At 34.2% G+C, this 21,420-nt stretch overlaps 2 protein-coding genes across 3 annotated transcripts; both read left to right on the top strand.

Moving 5' to 3' along the window:
* Positions 1–1,012: 1,012 nt before the first annotated feature.
* On the top strand, positions 1,013–11,488 carry LOC109802093 (uncharacterized). Its single transcript, XM_020363307.3, has 4 exons — positions 1,013–1,221; positions 1,437–3,091; positions 3,440–4,479; positions 10,887–11,488. The coding sequence occupies exons 2-4, from the start codon at positions 1,601–1,603 to the stop codon at positions 11,002–11,004; spliced, it is 2,649 nt and encodes an 882-aa protein (XP_020218896.2). The 5' UTR covers positions 1,013–1,221; positions 1,437–1,600; the 3' UTR covers positions 11,005–11,488.
* A 3,721-nt stretch (positions 11,489–15,209) lies between these two features.
* Positions 15,210–21,420, top strand: LOC109801970 (uncharacterized). 2 transcript variants are annotated; one of them, XM_083072876.1, is made up of 4 exons: positions 15,210–15,424; positions 15,637–17,292; positions 17,535–18,580; positions 20,834–21,420. In XM_083072876.1, exons 2-4 carry the CDS (start codon positions 15,802–15,804, stop codon positions 20,949–20,951), a joined length of 2,655 nt encoding a protein of 884 aa, XP_082929002.1. In that variant the 5' UTR covers positions 15,210–15,424; positions 15,637–15,801; the 3' UTR covers positions 20,952–21,420. The 2 variants fall into 2 exon arrangements, with proteins under 2 accessions (XP_082929002.1, XP_082929003.1); XM_083072877.1 differs by having other exon boundaries at positions 15,210–15,524.

Below are 21,420 nucleotides of genomic sequence, written 5' to 3'. Positions count from 1 at the left end.
TTTATATATAATATTTTAAATGCCAACAAATTGTTGATTAGAATAATATTATATTTGATTTTTTTAAGCAATATTTCAAATTCAAATATTATATATTAAAAAAATATGATTCAAAATTTTTTATTAAATATAATTAATTATAGTTTTCAATAGAAATAATAAATACTTTGTATTATTAATATTACAAAAATTTAGACTATAAATTAATATAAATAATTAAAAATATATTTTATAAGATAAAAAGTTAAAATACATAATATACGTCGATGGTGCAAAGAATTTTTACATTATTATTGAATTATAAAGTCTTATATATAATGAGTTTGTTAATTTTATTATAATTTTCTTAAAAAGGTATTAACAATGATTCACACTAACTTTGAGATAGTCAATCTTTTAAAAATAATCGACTAATCACTAAATCAGTTTTTGGGTGAATCAACCTAACAATTGATTTTATCTAATATTTTTTCAAAACAATTAAATATAATCGAAACAAATTAATCTAAAATAACTGATAGACAATTAAATTGTTTAACAACAAAAATAATTAAGTTTGTTAATGAAAATCCAATTTAATTTTTGACTATATGTAAGAAAGAAAGTCTTACTTTAACAAAAAAAAGAAAAGGAAAATGCTTAGATTTATATAATTAAAAACACATTTATTGTCTTTGACATTTATATATGTTATACTACATGATGTTTATATTTTTAATATCTTATATAAATAAATACATTTATTATTTTATTGAGAATGAGTTAATAAGAATTTTATTTTACTCCTAAAAAAATAAAGAAAAGTTCACCTTGATAATTTTATAAATTTTAAAAGAAGTAGTCTCAGACTGTACGGTTAAGAATATCTGGGTTAAAATAATAATAATAATAATAAAAAAAGTTAAATAGACCACACAAAGACCCGGTCCGGTTCAGCGTCTCCGGTTCAATCTATCCCACGGCACGGTTGAGTGACATTGCTTACTCCGATTTTGTTTTTCTTTCTTTCTTCGTTCTTCTCTCTCTTCTTATCTTATTTCTCTCTCTTAACTTCGCATTGTTTCTCTTTCTCTCTTAAACACACCGAACAACCCGCGACGGAGGCTCCGACCCGAATCGGAAGAGTCCAGTTCAGCTCCCAACTCTTACACATTTCATTTTCGCCCCAATCGCATTTTCGAGGGTTTTCTTCTTCTCCTTTTCGCCATTGACGCCGAATCTGTGAGTGCTCGATTCCCATTCCATTTCCATGTCGATTGATGCCACAATCGCCTTGGACGGAGCTCCCATTCGTTCTTTATTTCTTTTTCTCGACATAGCTCTCGGTTCCATTTCGAAATTTACTTTTTGAACTATATGTGGTCTCGGTTGCTTAAATAGGGTAATTTATGTCGATTTCTTGAGATTCTGAATGTTTTTCTCCCTTGTCGTTTTAGGTTTGACATTTAGGGTTCTGAAGTTTCTGCGTCTGGCTCTGGCGGATATTGATTTGGAGGGGGAAAGAAACGCAGGGTTAGGGTTTTGTTGTAATCGTTGGTTCTTGTTGGAAAAAAAGAGAGGGTATATTTTGGACTAGGAAGAGGGTTAGGGTTAGAGGATAATGTGTATACTCTGTGTGATTCAGAAGTGGTCTCGCCGGGTTGCTACAATGCTACCTTGGTTGGTTATTCCGTTAATTGGTCTATGGGCGCTTTCTCAGCTTCTGCCACCTGCTTTTCGCTTCGAGATTACTTCACCTCGTCTGGCTTGTGTTTTCGTGTTGTTGGTTACTCTCTTTTGGTATGAGATTTTGATGCCTTGGCTGTCGGCATGGCGTGTGCGGCGGAATGCACGGATTAGGGAGAGGAAGAGGTTTGAAGCAATTGAAATGCAGAAGTTGAGGAAGACAGCTACGAGGCGGTGCCGGAACTGTTTGAGTCCATATAGAGATCAGAACCCTGGTGGGGGTCGGTTTATGTGTTTTAATTGTGGTCATGTTTCTAAGAGACCGGTTTTAGACTTGCCTGTGCCACCCGGATTGGGGATTTCAAATTCCAGTATAGTGAAGGACTTGGTTGGAAAAGGTGGCAAGATATTAAATAGCAAGGTTTGGTCTGAAAATGGGTGGATGTGTGGTCAGGAATGGTTGGAGAATGGTAATTGGGTTGGTGGATCTATTCCAGGTAATCCTAGCAACTGGAGGACGAATGGAAATGGTGGTCTTTTTGGAGGAGATGAGCATTGTTTGACAGAGAGATCATACTGTGGTATTTTGTTTTTGGTTTGCAAGCTTTTGACATCTTTTTTCTTGAGCATTAGATGGCTCTGGAGAAAGACTTTTAGAATTAGTTCAAGGGAAGAGTGTTCGTCTGATGCTGAACATAGGGCACTCTTAGCAAAACGAGGTGAGAATGGGGCAAGCCTTAATGAAAGTAGAGGAGAAAAAGCACGTAGGAAAGCTGAGGAGAAAAGGCAGGCTAGGCTAGAAAAAGAACTTTTGGAGGAGGAAGAGAGGAAACAGAGGGAGGAGGTTGCAAGGTTAGTAGAGGAGCGTAGGAAACTGAGAGACGAGAAAGTGGAAGCTGAGAAAGATCACAGCAGATCATCAAATCTCAGTAAGGAGAAAGACCGTAGGAAGGATGCTGAAAGGAAGCGTCAGGAAAAAAGAAAAGAGAAAGATAAAGGGTCTAGTAAGAGCAACTCTGATGTTGAAGAATTGGAAAGAAGAGCTGGCAAGGAAAGTGAACGGAAGCGGGACTTTGACAAAAAGAGTGAAATAGATCGTAGAGAGCATCAGAAATCTGGGTTAGATAGTGGCAAGGGACAGAGTACCGACAATGCACATACTAAAAGTGTCACTTCAAACAATTATAACCGAGGAGGTACTGGAACAAGGTATCTTGACCGCATGCGTGGAACAATTTTGTCCTCTTCAAAAGCATTTGGTTTTGGCAGGGGTACTAATATTCCTAGCACTGGGGTGAAAGAAAACAAGTTTAGTAGTTCTGTAGATCATGTTCATACTTCTGCCAGCAGGAGAGAAATAGGCCTTCATGAGCGTTCAGCTGCAAAACCCAATTTAAATGGAGATGATAAGAATATCAATCACTCTGTAAGTTGACTTGCTGTTGCTTTCTATCCCCTTTTCTTTGCCTTTTTATGATGCTGTTTTAGCAGGTCTTGGCAAAGGCTGATTGATAATGAATACTAATATTTTTTTTAATCCAAAGACATGATGTGGATTTTACAAATTAGTATTATATTCAAGTGTTTGGATAAGGCTCTAACTTCTGTGTTGTTTGTTCACATTCGAAACTTTCAGTCTTTGAGATTTATGAACAAAATTATATGATGCTCTAGTTAAGATTAATTGTTTGTTATACTTATATAAGATTATCTTAGATGGGTTGCAAATAAAGTACTAATAAAACAGTATCACCATGGTAATTATTCCCTGCAGGTAATCCCTGAACCACAGCCATGGACAGCAGCACCTAAAAAGTCATGGCAGCAATTATTTACTCGATCTTCACCTGTTCCTCAATCTTCAAATGTAATATGTAGACCAAATTCCAAAGTTCAAGCAGAAGTCAAAAGCCCTCAGTTATCTGGCCAGTCACCAGTTACAAAATCATTTAATAATCCTATTCAGTTTGGTCTTCCATCACCATTTAATATTTCTACCCATGCAAGTGGACCAACCAGTATTAGTCTAGGTTTTTCTCCTCCAATTGAACCATTTTTTTCTCCAGTTGGAAATACATCACATGACTTTAGACAAGAGGATCAAGAGCTTTTTGAAGACCCCTGTTATGTTCCTGATCCAGTATCCTTGCTTGGGCCTGTTTCTGAGTCACTTGATAATTTTCAGTTGGACTTGGGAACTGGCTTTGGGACAGACAAAGAAGTGGCAAAACCTCATTCTCTAAAAAGCATGTCTGCTGGTTCTGATGTTAATAAGCTATCTCCAATTGAGTCCCCTTCATCCCGAGAAAAGCATAGCTTTTCTAATTGGTTTCCCAGTACCCCCAATGACCAAGACAAGCATGGTTTTCCTCTGGACGATGCATCTGCTAATGAGAAGGGAACATGGCAGATGTGGAGCACTTCTCCACTTGGGCAGGAAGGTTTAGGTTTAGTTGGTGGCCCAGGAAGCTGGCTGTTATCCTCACCAAGGAACATTCCAAACAAGGATGATTTTGTGCTTCCATCATCTCAGAAGAGTATGGCTTCTCTTTTTAACAAAGAAGATAACATAATTTCCAGTACCCATTCTCCAACAAACGTTTTTCTTCCAAATGGCCAAAGTGGCGAGAGCTTCAGTCCTGTTACAGGTTCAAGTGGTTATGATCCTTGGTTACAAAGCGCTCTCTTCCCACCATTGTCAGGTGGCCTTACAGCTCAGGAGGGAGCTACTCAAAATGAAACTATGTATGGTATTCCTAGTGGATCTACTAGTAGCCATGGGCTTGATGGTTCTCCAGCTAACTGTTGGTCAAAGTAAGTATCAACTGTCTGGCTTATTTTTTGTCCTGTCGTTGGTGGCTGATCTGCTATATATTGATCTATAATGTTGACTATTTTAATGATGAAACTTGTTTGGCTAAAAGATGAGAAAAACTTTTTGCCTTTTTTTCTAAATAATTTTTAGATCTCTAAGTAAAGATTGAATAATAATGTGATTGTTCATGGGAATGTTTTGTGTCATTCTATTTCTACTGAGACTCAGTCATGTTATCTAGGTAATGGTACTTCATGGGGAAGTGATGAATGTTTTGAAAATTCATTTTTAATGATGTATAGAAAGTGATGAAAGTTTTATACAAGAGCACTCAGTTTCTATCTTTAAGCCATGAAATTAACATTGTACACCATATGTGATATTTGTATTTTGTACTATGTCTGACAATTAGAAAAACGTTCTAATACAAATGCATATGTCCAAGTATGTATGTGTTGTGTTTATTTTAATTTTACTCATAATGGGATAATGTGTTGTTGTTCATCTTAGTTTTGCTTTGTAGTCTGTTTCTGAATTGGTGGGATGTTTACTGATGATACTTTGACTTGGTGAATTAAAATATACTTTAAGAGGGCTGAACTATTTATTTTAAATCAGAGGAGTGCTTGTTGCTTATAGCATGTTGAGCAGAGTGATTGAATCAAATTATAATTCTTCCTTCACTGAATGAGAAAACAGGCTTATAAAGAAGAATTAGATGCATGTTTCAAATGAGGATTAATTACTTTTGTTCCTTGTTGGTAATAATTTGACTGTGATTGGAGGTCTATGCTTCAAAACTTTGTTGTTATCTCCAACTATGTTTCATCGTAGAAGAAACGGGAATAACAAATATGAAATATGACATAAAATAAATTGACATGGATGCCCGCTGTGGGCATATAGCATCAATGCATTTATCAGATTTCCATAGTTGTATTTTCTGTTGTCCATGGACCACATAGTGATGAATATGAAGGGAATAATTTAATTCTATTTTCTGTGTTGCGGACATCTTAGGATTCATGGTGTATAACTAAATAAAATGTATTTTGCTCCAAAACCAAAAGTACCATTTTACGCTGTTTCATTTAGAGCATGTTTAGGAAAGATTATAATCTCACATTTCAGCTGTTTTTTTTTTTTTGAATAAAAAAATTGTTTGCATATGTTTGGGACAACAGCTTTGTTAGGAAATCTATTTTATTTATAGTCTAGCTTTGTGTTGTGGGTCCTAAAAGTTGGAGTTTTTTTAGAAAAGGGGTTACACTTCAGTCTTGAAAATGGCTTCTGCATTGCTCTCTATCTCTGAGACTCCTTTCATTACCGTAAAAAAACTGTATGGAAAAGAAATATTTGTTGTGGTCAACCTCTAGAACTTTGGTTCCTTGGTCAACTATACCATGATCACCTTGTAAAAGAAAGTGATGAAGTGCCAACAAAAATTCATACTCAGTAATAGGGATCAGATTATGCCGGACCTTAAACCTATGGCCTGACTTCTTTAAAACCTTGTCTAACTTGGCATGTTTAATAAAAAAGTAAAGTTTAGACTTTTAGAAAAACCTATTTATATAAAAAAGGTCATACTTAGACTTATAGAAAAGCTTATTAGGCCTAATAGATCAACCTATTTATTTATATAATTTAATAAATAATTAATATATATTATTAAAAATATAAATAAACAAATAAATTTATAAAACAAAAATAAGTTATCAATATTTAAAATATTTTTTTATACAATTTTTTTCTCAATATAGGTTTATGAGTTTATGATATGTGCATGAGCGTACATCAACATATATGACTATGCATGAATTGTCCTTTCAACAGAAAATGATTTGATTTTTTTCCCTATATTTCTTTTAAATTTAAATTTTAATAATAATGAGTAAACTATATTTTAAAAATAATTTTGTTGATTTTTAAAAATTAAGTTTATTGATCTAATTAACATTAATAATTTAAATAGACTTTTAAATAGGTTAATAGGTCAGGCTAGACTTTAGAAAAGTCAGACTTATAAAAAAAACATATGACAAATAATAGGTCAGACTTAGACTTTAATTTTGCAAAACAGGCCTAACCTATATATTCAAAGTTTGACCTAATCTAACCTATTCCCATCCCTATTCAGTGGTAGAAACTCGACATTCAACTATGTTGTTTTGTGGTAGTTACTAGAGCCTTATATTTTGGGAACTCTTAGAACCTTCAAAACATGTTCATATTGGAGGAAAGCTCAAAATATACTTATTAATGACATCCAACTCCTTTATATGATTCAGCACAAAAGTTGGTCTCTCTTAAGCTTGTTGATCATGTTACGGTGTCATGTTGCTCAAGCTCAATTGACAGTTAAGGAGTTGAAGTTGTTCTAAGAAGTTGGCTGTTTGGAAGTAATAAAGGAGACATGATAAGCTATATTTGGTGCTATGCATCTAGATTTTGATCATATTTGTGATCAATCTGACCGGTGAGGTGGTCCCTGCAATGGAAAGTCTAATAACATGATTTCTTCATGTTCCAACCATAAAAGGATGGAAATTTTATTGAGAATGTTGAATCTTCAGCTATGGTGTCCACTTGAGGAAGAGGAGGTCATGGAAACTGTGAAGGAAGAAGTGGTAGAGATGGTTGTTCTTAATGTTCTATTGTAAGAGGATGGGTTGTACTCAAGAGACATGTTATTCTTTTCATGGCTTTCTTGAGAAGACAACAAATGTCTCTAAAAGAGAGAATTATGAGCAATTTTTTTTTTTTTGAAAAAGAATATTAAGAGTACCTTTGGTTGAAGTCCAATAGTCATGCTCAATAATCTTCAGCCCCTAGTATTTCAACAACTTGCATTTCTCAATCTGTGGATAGTCAAGGATACTTGATTCATGTGCTTCTAATCACATTTTTGGTAATGATTCTATATTCACCTTTGTGTCTCCTCCAAAATTTCCTCACTTGATTACTCTAGTTAATGGTTCTACGATCGCTTCCAAATGAGCGAAGTCTCCATTTCTTTTTCTCCAAACTTAGAGTTGATACTCTTTGTTCCTGATTTTCCTTTCAATCTAATTTCTCTCCGTCAACTAACTAGATCTTTAAATTGTTCTGTAATGTTTGATGTCAATTCCTTTGTTAGCGTAGCAAATGAATCAAGAGGACTCTACTATCTTGAAACCAACCCTTTTGTGTCTCGCTATGCATCTCCAACTCACTCTAAAACCTGAAGTTTGTAGAGGCCAGAAACCATTCGTTCAAACATTTAGGGTCCAAGATGTGTTACAACTTTGGGTTCAAATATTGTTATATTTATTGATGAATATTTTCGATGCACTTGGGTTTATTTAATAAAAGATTGATCAAACTTTGTCTATTTTTATGTCCTTCAATGAAATTAAGAATTGATTTTTGGCAAATTAATTAAAATTCTCAAAAAATGATAATGCCATAGAATATTTTTCTTCTGATTTTTCTTCCTTTTTAACAACACAGGGATTTTACATCAATTTACTTGTTCTCACATGCCACAACAAAATGGTATAATAGAAATGAAAATTTGACACTTAGTTGAAATTGCACATACCTTGTTGTTTGGTTCCAATATACCTATTCATCATTCGAATGATGCCTCACTTCTGGCTCTCTAATAAATAGATTGCCATCTTCATCCTTCGAGAATAAAGTTTTCTATTCTTGTCTCCGGAAAGGGTATCAATTCTATTCACCAGACACTAGACGGTGCTACATGTGTTGAGGTCACCTTTTTCAAGGAAACTATTTTCTTTTCTTCTTCCATGCAAGATTTTAATTTTGTCCAACAAGTGTTACTAGTCCCATCTTTTGAATCATTGTTGTCTCATGCTCATGACACATCTAACCAAGACACAAATCAACAACCCTTTGCAACCCATAATCCACCTGAACCATCTTCACTACCTGTCATCACTTGTTAGCGCATGGCACAAAGGGATAATCAAATATTACATGGAGAGCCATTTACTTCATGTCTTTAACCATCAGCTATTCGTACAACAATTCCAAATGATGAAGATCTTGGTTGGCCAATTGCTCTTTAGAAAGGTATTTGATGTACCAAAAATCCTCATCCTATCTATCTATAATTTTTCTTGTTATCATCGGTTGTCTCCTTCATATTTTGACATTGTCTCATCCTTATCTTTTCTATCCCTAAATACATCAATGGAGCACTTGATTATCTTGGGTGGTGCCAATCCATGATTGTTGAAATATAGGCTCTTGGAAACAATGACACATGGGAATTGGTCCCTCTTCCATTTGGGAAGAAGACAATTGGATACAGATGGGTCTATGCTATTAAAGTTTGGTCTAATGGTGAAGTTGATTGTCTTGAAGTTAGATTGGTGGCTGAGGGATACACTCAAATATATGGTCTTGACTATGATATACTTTCTCTCTTGAGGCCAAAATTACCATTCATCTTTTCTTTTTTATGGCTGCTATTTGCCATTGGCCCTTCCATCAGTTAGTTAGATATAAAAAAAAATGTCTTTCTTCATGGTAACTTGGAGGAGATATACATGGAGAAACCCCCAGGGTTTGTTGTTCAGGGCAATGTGGGTTAGTTTGCAAACTGTGTTGATCTCTTTTTTATGGGCTCAAACAATTTCCACAAGCTTAGTTTGGAATATTTAGTCACATTGTGCAAGCATTTGGATTGAAATGCATTGAAATAGATCATTCATTTTTTTAGTCGTACTTCCTTTGGGAAATGTGTTTACCTACTTGTCTATGTTGATGACATAGATCTTGTAGGGGATGCTGCTGCTAAAATTTCCCGGCTGAATAGGCATTTATTAAGTCACTTTCATACGTAAGACCTTGGCTGCCTTAAAATACGTTGTGGGTATTGAGATGGCTCAATCAAAAGGAAAGCATTGTTATTTCACAAAGAATGTGTGCTCTGGATATTTTGGAAGAGATAGGCTTAGCTGACTGTAGGCATATTGACAGACCTATGGACCCAAATCAAAAGTTAATGGCAGAACAAGGTGAATCTTTTTCAGATCCAAAGAGATATAGGAGATTAGTTGGGAAATCACAATTCATGCATGCACCTCACATTGATCACTGGAATGCCATGATTTGCATTCTCAGATACATTAAAAAAAGGCTTCGAAGCAGGCATTGTTGTATTAGGATAAGGGAAATACTAAATTTTTTGGATATTGTAATGTTGACTGGGCAGGATCCCCTATTTAAAGACACTACTACTGGCTACTGTGTATTCATCTGAGGAAATAGTATCTTCTGGAAGAGCAAGAAACATTTGTAGTTGCCTGATCTAGTGTTGAAGTGGAGTATAGGGTAATGGCTTCAGCCACTTGTGAACTTGTATGGATCAAACAACTTCTCCTAAGAGTTAAAATTTTGTGAAATTCAGTGGATGAAGTTATATTGTGATAATCAGAGAACACTTAACATTGTCTCTAATCCAGTATTCCATGAGAACCAAACACTAATTGATTGTCATTTTGTTCAAGAAAAGTTCTTGTCCAAAATATTATTAATGAATTTATCAGCTCTAGTGATCAACTTGCAGATTTTTTCTAAGGCTTTGAGAGGTCCATGAATTTAGTTTATATGTTCCAGACTTTGTGCAAACAATTTATATACTCCAAGCTTGAGGGGAGTGTTAGAATTCAAACAATTATGCATATTATGCAAACAAAAATATCTCAAAAATTACTTTTCAGTAAACTTATCAGAATAAAAATTTATTATGATCGCAATCAATTATTGTTATAATTGATTACTAGAATAGTCTAATTTTCACAGCATTCCAAAGCACATATTCGTTAATGGGGATTTACTTTATTGTCAATTGATTATGTGGATTCATCTTGTGATCATATGCTGTTTTATTTATGAAATGAATGGGTATGTATTGGTATGGGACAAAAAGTGATTCAGTTGGTGTTGGACAGAAGCCATGTTCTTTTCTCGTCTTTTCTGTTTGATTTGAGTCATGAAACGGTCCTTCTAAATATCCTACCAGCTAAATTGTCAAACTGCTAACTTGTGGAGCCAAAAAATAGTAGAAACTAAATATCATAATGGAGGTGACAATAAAGAAAGGATCCATTTTAGTACCTAGGGTAAAATTATGGCAAAGTCTACATGCCTTACAAGTTTCAATCCCTTTGCTTTGTGACCTTTTTTTTTTTTTTGAGTTCTGTGGCATGACGCATGTATTGACATTTGTCTCGGATGTGTTCATTCTCCTTGATTCTATAACTTGTGGTTTCCCCCGTCTAATATAAATTTTAGTGTTTATATAGACGTTAATGATGTGAGTGTCCCCATGTTTTTGTAAACGAAGAACTGGAGTTGTTTTAACAAGGTGTGGTTTTTGTTTATTTTGCAGAAAGGAATGGCCTGTACATGGTCCTGTGGAAAGCATGGGGAAGTCACCTGTTTCAAGGCCATATAGTGGAGGTCTACATCCAACCTCAGATGTACAGTCGTTTTGGTCATTTGATTAAAAAAATGATAGTGACAGACAGGTTATGAGGGACTTGATAAACACAACTGTTCTCTTTCGAGGTAAATAGCCTCCTTTGGGGGAAGAGTTTAGAATACTGAACCATTGTATCTTCCTTTCTTCTTTTTGAAGGAAGATTGATGTTTACTTAACGTTAGCGTCAATAGGAATACATGTTGGATGCATTCTGAGCAAGGCAACAAGAGAGGTGCCCCCATTTCGTCTTTTGGAGAATGGTGCTTCACATTCCCACTTGTGTCACGATCTTCAAATATGCAGCAATTAACGTCTTAAATGAGAAGTGAACTGATACATACTAACATCACCAGCTAAGCTACCAATGAAATATAGTCGTGTTTCTGTACTTTTCTCGTTATTATGAATCCAGCTGCATCTTTGATCACATTGTGCTCAAAGTTGGGTGTGATCTGATCCACTTTTATATAACTCACCCTCAGTAGATTCTTTTTGCCCCCTTTTGTTTACACCCCCATGACAGTTTTCAAATCCTTTAGTCAATGTGTTAATGAATTAATGGAAAAAGGTTGATGAAAAGATTTTTACGCATCGATATTTTTTTTAGAATAAATGGCGTCGGAATGTGGTTGGGTTTGGCTAGCGTAGGGGGCACCCTGGAATAGTTCTCCGATTAAGTTTATCTAAAGGTAGGATAAAGGAAATAAATTAAATTTGAGAAATGTCAGTGAGAATTAAAATTATTTTTTAAGTTATTGGTGCAAAATCATAAGTTTACGGGATTCCACTGCTAAATTAAGGTAAATTTATTAAATGTGATTCAATAAGTTTAGTCAATAATAAAATGTTAAAAAGAGTGGTCAGTGTTTTCTCTAAAATTATGATGAGAAAATCAGTTGTTGATGTTTTAATGTATTTATAACTTATTATATATACACATATAATAATAATATTCTTTAATAATTTATATTTTACAAGTAAATATAATTATTTATTTATCTTTGCAAAGGGTGGGATTTATATTAGTAAGACATGTTAAAACTAGGGCTGTTCAACATTGAATGAACCAAAATGAAAAGTTAAAAACTGATTTAAAAAAATTGAAAATGGATGGGAAATGAAAATTAGTAATTTTGTCAGTTTTTTATTTTCTTAAAATGTGTCGTTCCGTTCAATTTGTAATTTAGAATGTAAAATTGATTTAAACTAAATTGAATTGCACTTATATATATAAAAAATATATATTTTTTTCAAATGTATAGAGTAAGTATATGACATTAACATATATAACACAAAGATATTTCATAAATCTTCAAGCTATTAGAAGAATTTTTTTTCTTCTCTAAATGTATGTTACAATATATTTAACTTAAAATGTATACTAAGTTGAATTTTAAAATGAAAAATCATGAAATCATTTTAACATTTAAAAATAATTTATTCTAAAAAGAAAATTATATATATGAGATTTTTTTTAATGTCATAACTAAAATTATATCAAAAAAATATTTTAGAAATATGTTAACAACACTCTTTTAACACACTCTCTCTTATTGATTGAAATTTATTAGAAAACACAAATTTTGATTGATTTTGTAATTTTCAATACATTCTAACCAATAAAAATGAATGCGTTAAGAAAAATGTGTTAGAAAGTGTATTGCTAATACTTATCTATAAACCTATTAGTTATTAGGGAAATATATTCTTCCTATTTATTTTTTTTCTCAATTTCTTTTATTATTACGATTTTGAAAAATGAATGACACACTATTAATGTATCAATTCTATTTTAGTTACTTTTTAAAAATCATTGTAATGGAAGAAAACCTTATTGCATATTCAATAAAATGATTGGAGATCTAAATTAGGCATTTTCATTTGTAATTTTTCAATTAATACATGTGTAAAGATTACTTTTGAACAATGATAAATGGACTTTCACATCTTTAAATAATTGAATTTAGTTTCATTTTTTCACTGTTATTTTTTGCTAGACCTTTTCTCTATCACATTATGTTGTTATGTTACATTTTGATACAATTGTATATTTTTGTATTTTTTGTTTTTGTTATGCATTCTTATATATATAACGAGTTTGCAAGAAGGGTATAAAACTCAATTAGTTGTACTTAATTTATTGAATTCATTCAAAGTTTAGAAAGCAATAACAAAACTCTATTGAGTCACCTTGTTCTCTCACCCATCTTCTAGTGTATTATGAACTTGGTTTAGATCAACCATTCGCATATGTTTGTGGTGGGTCTTCAAGACCAAAGATCAACCTTTCTATTTTTGTTCATGGTAGCTTAAAAGACTTATCAATATTCAAAGGTTGGCCTAAAAGAGGTGTCCAGATTCCTTGTTTTTTCAACAAGGCACACATATTGATAAGCTCAAGGTTGAAATTGTTTTTTTTAAGTGCATTTCTCAATCTTTACTATGTTGGCCATTTTTTTTAATGAATCTTGAAAAGTCTTGAGGTGTAAAGAAATGAAGATTATGTTTGTAGGTTGAAATAGTTTCTCTACGGATTGAAATAATCTCCAAAACAATATTATAAAATATTCAATCATTTTATAGTTTCTCATGAGTACAACAAAAAACTTTATGATTCATGTGTCTATCATAGTAAGGTGGAAGATGGCTCACACATCTATCCACTCCTTTATGTTGATGGCATGCTCATTGCGTCTCGAGACAAATAAATAAATTTAGAAACTAAAGTCATTAATTGACACTGAGTTTGATATGAATGATATGGGAGCAATTGAGAAGATTTTGGACATGGAAATCATAAGGGATCATGCTCAAAATAAGCTTTTTCCAATGTCAAAAGGAATACATTCGGAAAGTGGTGAATCATTTTGGGAACAACAAAACATTGTGTACTTCTATGACAACAACCATTCATCTCTTTAAGCTTAATTTGACTCAATATGAATAAAAAAAAATAATATGTCTCATGTTCCTTATGGTACTGCAATTAGGAGTTTTATGTATGTAATGGTTTACACAAGGCCAAATTTGGCCCAAGTTGTTAGTACAGTGATTAGGTTCATGGGTAAACTTGGAAAGGAACATCAACAAGTTGTTAAACATATATTTAGGTACCTTAAGAGCATAGTTGATGTTGGACTTATCTACAAAGGTGAAACATCTTGTGCACCTATAACTATTTAGATTTTGACTATGTTGCAAATTTAGATGCAAGACAATCTATGATAAATTATGTTTTCATAATTGGAAATTCTCTTATTAGTTGGAGGGCTACACTTCAACCCATAATTACCCTATCTACAACAAAAGTAGAGTATATGACATTATTAGAAGTACTCAAGAAAAGAATATGGTTAAAGATTCTTATCAACATCCTAGGTTTCCATAAGATCTTATTTTATGATATTGTGAGTGTAAGTTGTTTAGCCAAAGATCAGGTTCATTATGAAAGGACTAAACACATTGATATCATAATTCACTTCATTTGTATTGAGAAGAGGATTATAGTTTAGAGAATTGATACAAAGGAAACCAAAAAAATATGTTCACAAAGTTTGTTCCTAAAAACAAGTTTATGCATTGTTTGAATTTGCTTAATGTTTATTGTTGGAAACAACTTTGAATGGTAAAATTATGAATGTTTGTTTTTGGTTTCATGTATAAAGAAAAAGGGAGGATTCAAGCCAATGTGAAAATTTGTTGATTTTGGCTTGACCTATTCTATGTCACATTCTATTATTTTGTTACTACTTGATTAAACTATATACTTTTGTATTTTCTATCACTTTTTATACTTAATGGATTGAATTTATTTTGAGTTTAGGAAGCAATAACAACACTCTTCTTGTGTCATCATGTTATCTCAATCTCTTTTCCTTCTATTTTAAACTTGTTTGTTTTTCAATCATTATGTAACTATCATAATACACATAAAAAAATTATTATGAGAGAAAAAAATTAATTTTTATGATTTATGTGTTTGAAAGAGTTAGAATTACAATCTTATTTCTTAAGTTCAAATTTTATTATTTATTTTATAATCTTTTTTACCAATGAAAAAAACTTGTCTATTTTGAAAAGGGATATTTTTTGTTAGAAAAAAAAATAAAAATAAAAAATTCAGAAAAACCACACTAAGACCCGGTCTGAATCACCAACTCCGGTTCAATCTATCCCACGCCATGGTTCAGTGACATTGTTTATTCCGATTTTGTTTTTTTTTTTTTTCCTTCTTTCTTTTCTCTTATCTTGTTTCTCTCTCTTAACTTCGCATTGTTTCTCTCTCTCTTAAACACACCGAACAACCCGCGACGGAGGCTCCGACTTGAATCGGATGAGTCCAGTTCAGCTCCCAACAGTTATACATTCCATTTGCGCCCCAATCGCATTTCGCTCGCATTTTCGATTATTTTCTTCTTCTCGTTTTCGCCATTGATGCTGAGTCTGTGAGTGCTCGATTCCCATTCAACTTCCCTTTCGATTGATGCCATAATCGCCGTAGACGAAGCTCCCAATCGTTCTCTCTTTCTTTTTCTCGACATAGCTGTTGGTTCCATTTCGAAATTTACTTTTTGAACTATATTTGGTCTTGGTTGCTACAATAGGGTAATTTATATCAATTCCTGAAGATTCTGATTTTTTGTCCTTGTCATTTTAGGTTTGAGATTTAGGGTTCTGAAGTTTATGCGTCTGGCTCTGGCGGATATTGATTTGGAGGAGGGGGAAAGGAACGCAGGATTAGGGTTTTGTTGTAATCGTTTGTTTTTGTTGGAAAAAAGAGAGGGTATATTTTGGACTAGAAAGAGGGTTAGGTTAGGGGATAATGTGTATACTGTGTGTGATTCAGAAGTGGTCTCGCCGGGTTGCTACAATGCTACCTTGGTTGGTTATTCCGTTAATTGGTCTGTGGGCGCTTTCTCAGCTTCTGCCACCTGCTTTTCGCTTCGAGATTACTTCACCTCGTCTGGCTTGTGTTTTCGTGTTGTTGGTTACTCTCTTTTGGTATGAGATTTTGATGCCTTGGCTGTCGGCATGGCGTGTGCGGCGGAATGCACGAATTAGGGAGAGGAAGAGGTTTGAAGCTATTGAAATGCAGAAGTTGAGGAAGACAGCTACAAGGCGGTGCCGTAACTGCTTGAGTCCATATAGAGATCAGAACCCTGGTGGGGGTCGGTTTATGTGTTTTAATTGTGGTCATGTTTCTAAGAGACCGGTTTTAGACTTGCCTGTGCCACCCGGGTTGGGGATTTCAAATTCCAGTATAGTGAAGGACTTGGTTGGAAAAGGTGGCAAGATTTTAAATAGCAAGGTTTGGTCTGAAAGTGGGTGGATGTGTGGTCAGGAATGGTTGGAGAATGGTAATTGGGTTGGTGGATCTATTCCAGGTAATCCTAGCAACTGGAGGACGAATGGGAATGGTGGTCTTTATGGAGGAGATGAGCATTGTTTGACAGAGAGGTCATACGGTGGTATTTTGTTTTTGGTTTGCAAGCTTTTGACATCTTTTTTCTTGAGCATTAGATGGCTCTGGAGAAAGACTTTTAGAATTAGTTCAAGGGAAGAATGTTCGCCTGATGCTGAACATAGGGCACTCTTAGCAAAACGAGGTGAGAATGGGGCAAGCCTTAATGAAAGTAGAGGAGAAAAAGCACGTAGGAAAGCTGAGGAGAAAAGGCAGGCTAGGCTAGAGAAAGAACTTTTGGAGGAGGAAGAGAGAAAACAGAGGGAGGAGGTTGCAAGGTTAGTGGAGGAGCGTAGGAGACTAAGAGATGAGAAAGTGGAAGCTGAGAAAGATCACAGCAGATCATTAAATCCCAGAAGGGAGAAAGACCGTAGAAAGGAAGCTGAAAGGAAGCGTCAGGAAAAAAGGAAAGAGAAAGATAAAGGGTCTAGTAAGAGCAACTCTGATGCTGAAGAATTGGAAAGAAAAGCTGGCAAGGAAAGTGAACGGAAGCGGGACTTCGACAAAAAGAGTGAAATAGATCATAGAGAGCATCAGAAATCTGGGTTAGATAATGGCAAGGGACAGAGTACTGACAATGCACATACTAAAAGTGTCATGTCAAATAATTATAATCGAGGAGGTACTGGAACAAGGTATCTTGACCGCATGCGGGGTACAATTTTGTCCTCTTCAAAAGCATTTGGTTTTGGCAGGGGTACTAATATTCCTAGCACTGGGGTGAAAGAAAACAAGTCTAGCAGTTCTGTAGATCATGTTCATCCTGCTGGCAGCAGGAGAGAAATATGCCTTCATGAGCGTTCATCTGCAAAATCCAATTCAAATGGAGATGATAGGAATATCAATCATTCTGTAAGTTGTCCTTATAATGTGGATTTTTCAAATTAGTATTATATTCAAATGTCTGGATAAGGCTTTTTCATTAACTTCTATTTTATTAGTTCACATACTAAATTCAGTCTGAGATTTATGAACAAAATTGTATGATGCTCTAGTTAAGGTTAATTGCTTGTTATACTTACATATGATTGTCTTAGATGCATTGAAAAATGGTACTAATAAAACAGTAATACCATGGTAATTGTTCCCTGCAGGTACTCCCTGAACCACAGCCATGGACAGCAGCACCTAAAAAGTCATGGCAGCAATTATTTACTCGATCTTCATCTGTTCCTCAATCTTCAAATTCAAATGTAATATGTAGACCGAATTCCAAAATTCAAGCAGAAGCCAAAAGCCCTGAGTTATCTGGCCAGTCACCGGTTACACAATCATTTAATAATCCTATTCAGTTTGGTCTTCCATCACTATTTAATATTTCCACCAATGCAAGTGGACCAGCCAGTATTAGTCTAGGTTTTTCTCCTGCAATTGAACCATTTTTTTCTCCTGTTGGAAATACATCACATAACTTAAGACAAGATGAGCAAGAGCTGTTTGAAGACCCCTGTTACGTTCCAGATCCAGCATCCTTGCTTGGGCCTGTTTCTGAGTCACTTGATAATTTTCAGTTGGACTTGGGAACTGGCTTTGGGACAGACAATGAAGTGGCAAAACCTCATTCTCTAAAAACCATGTCTGCTGGTTCTGATGTTAATAAGCTATCTCCAATTGAGTCCCCTTCATCCTGTGAAAAGCATAGCTTCTCTAATTGGTTTTCCAATACCCCCAATGACCAAGACAAGCATGGTTTTCCTCTTGATGATGCATCTGCAAACGATAAGGGAACATGGAAGATGTGGAGTACTTCTCCACTTGGACAGGAAGGTTTAGGTTTAGTTGGTGGCCCAGGAAGCTGGTTGTTATCCTCACAAAGGAACATACCAAATAACGATGATTTTGTGCTTCCATCATCTCAAAAGACTATGGCTTCTCTTTTTAACAATGAAGATAATGTAATTTCCAATATGCATCCTCCACAAAATGTTTTTCTTCCTAATGGCCAAAGTGGTGAGAACTTCAGTCCTGTTACAGGGCCAAGTGGTTATGATCCTTGGTTACAAAGTGGTCTCTTCCCGCCATTGTCAGGTGGCCTTACATCTCAGGAGGGAGCTACTGAAAATGAAATTATGTATGGGAGTCTTAGTGGATCTGCAGGTAGCCATGGGCTTGATGGTTCTCCAGCTAACTGTTGGTCAAAGTAAGTATCAATTGTTTGGCTAGGTTTTTGTCCTGTAATTGATTGCTAATCTGCTCTATATATGGATCTTTACTGTTTACCAGTTTAATGATGAAACTTGTTCGGCTAAAAGATGAGAAAACTATTCCCTCTAATTCTTTTTTTTTAAATGAGTTTTAGATCTCTGACAACTGATTAGTAATGTGATTGTTCATGAGAATGTTGGGGCATTTTGTTTCCACCGAGACTCAGTCATGTTATCTAGGTAATGATACTTTGTGGGGGAGATCTTTGGTTTCAGTGGTGAAAATTTATTTTTAATGTACTTCTAACTAGTGGTGGAAGTTTTATACAAGAGCACTCGGTTTCTATCTTTAAGCAATGAGTTTAACATTGTACTCCATATGTTGTCTGACAATTAGAAAAACATTCCAATACAAAGGCATATGTCTATAACTCTATAAGTATGTATGTGTCATGTTTATTTTAATTTTACTCCTAATGGGATAATGTGTTGTTGTCCATCTTAATTACACTCCTAATGGGATAAGGCTTTATTGTTTTTCATCTTAATTTTGCTTGGTAGTCTGTTTCTGAAATTGTGGGCTGCTTGTTGACTTAGCGTATCAAAGTATATTTTATGTGGCTGAATTATTTATTATTAAATCTGAGGATTGCTTATTTCTTAGGGAATTTTGAACAGATTGATTAAATCAAGTTATAATTCTTTCTCACAGTGAGAAAATAGGCTTATAAAGAAGAATTAGACATGTGTTTCAAATGAGGATGAATTACTTTTTGGTGCTTATTGGTAATAATTTGACCGTTTGACTGGAGTTATATGCTCAAAACTGTGTTGTAATCCCCAACTATGTTTCATCGTAGAAGAGTTGGGAATAGCAAATTAAATACAAATATGATAATATTAGATAAAATAAATTGACATGGATGGCCTCTTGGGCATATAGCATCACTGCATTTATCAGATTTCCATAATTGTCTTTTCTGTTGTCCATTGACCACATAGTGACGTATATGAAAGGTAATTTTATCAGATTTCCACAGTTGTTTTTTCTGTGTTGTGGGAAATTTTTGGATGCATACTGAATAAAATGTATTTAGCTCCAAATGTAGCATTTTTATGCTGTTTTCTTTTTTATCAAATTTTTATGCTGTATGTTTGAGACAGCTTAAATTTGTAAACATTCTTTTTTCTTGAAAAATAGGTTGTTTTCATGAAACTTAGAATTTGAAGGTTATGATTATTTTTCAATAACTTTTATCATTCTAAAACTGATATACTACATAAAAACTGATTTTTTTATTGTATCCAAATGAAATCAAATATCCCAAAATTACGTTTTAGTGAACTTATCCAAATAAAAATTTATTATGATCCAATTGATTATTGTTATAATTGATTACTAGAATAGTCTAATTTTCACACCATTCCAAAACACATCTTAGTTAAAGGGGATTTGCTTTATTGTTAATTGATTGTGTGGATTCATCTGTGATCATATGCTCATAAAAACTGATTTTTTTGTTGTATCCAAATGAAATCAAATATCCCAAAATTACTTTTTAGTAAACTTATCCAAATAAAAATTTATTATGATCGCAATTGATTATTGTTATAATCAATTACTAGAATAGTTTAATTTTCACAGCATTCCAAAACACACCTTAGTTAAATGGGATTTGCTTTATTGTTAATTGATTGTGTGGATTCATCTGTGTGACCATATGCTGATTTATTTATCCATTTATTTATGAAATGAATGGGTATGCATTGATATGGGACAAAAAGTGATTCGGTTGTTGGTGTGGGACAGAAGCCATGTTCTATTCTTGTCTGTTCTGTTTGATTGAGTCATGAAATGGTCTTTATAAATATCCTAGCAGCTAAATTGTCAAACTGCTAACTTGTGGAGCCAAAAAATAGTAGAAACAAAATATCATAATGGAAGTGACAATAAAGAAAGGATCTATTTTAGTACCTAGGGTAAAATTATGGCAAAGTCTACATGCCTTTCAAGTTTCAATCCCTTTGCTTTTTGTGACCTTTTTTTTTTGAGTTCTTTGTGGCATGACGCATGTACTGACATTTGTCTCGGATGTGTTCATTCTCCTTGATTCTGTAACTTGTGGTTTTCCCCCTCTAATACAAATTTTAGTGTTTATGTAGACGTTAATGATGTGAGTGCCCCCTTGTTTTTGTAAACGAAGAACTGGGGTTATTTTAACAAGGTGTGATTTTTGTTTATTTTGCAGAAAGGAATGGCCTGTACATGGTCCTGTGGAAAGCATGGGGAAGTCACCTGTTTCAAGGCCATATAGTGGAGGTCTACATCCAACCTCAGATGTACAGTCGTTTTGGTCATTTGATTAAAAAAATGATAGTGACAGACAGGTTATGAGGGACTTGATAAACACAACTGTTCTCTTTCGAGGCAAATAGCCTCCTTTGGGGGAAGAGTTTAGAATACTGAACCATTGTATCTTCCTTTCTTCTTTTTGAAGGAAGATTGATGTTTACTTAACGTTAGCGTCAATAGGAATACATGTTGGATGCATTCTGAGCAAGGCAACAAGAGAGGTGCCCCCATTTCGTCTTTTGGAGAATGGTGCTTCACATTCCCACTTGTGTCACGATCTTCAAATATGCAGCAATTAATGTCTTAAATGAGAAGTGAACTGATACATACTAACATCACCAGCTAAGCTACCAATGAAATATAGTCGTGTTTCTGTATTTTTCTCGTTATTATGAATCCAGCTGCATCTTTGATCACATTGTGCTCAAAGTTGGGTGTGATCTGATCCACTTTTATATAACACCCTCGGTAGATTCTTTTTGC

Source organism: Cajanus cajan, chromosome 4 (assembly GCF_000230855.2).
Source record: "Cajanus cajan strain Asha chromosome 4, NIPB_CcT2T_4, whole genome shotgun sequence".
In the NCBI taxonomy this organism is placed as follows: Eukaryota; Viridiplantae; Streptophyta; class Magnoliopsida; order Fabales; family Fabaceae; genus Cajanus; species Cajanus cajan.
Note: the sequence above shows the minus strand (reverse complement) of the source record. Positions and strands in the feature narration are given on the sequence as shown.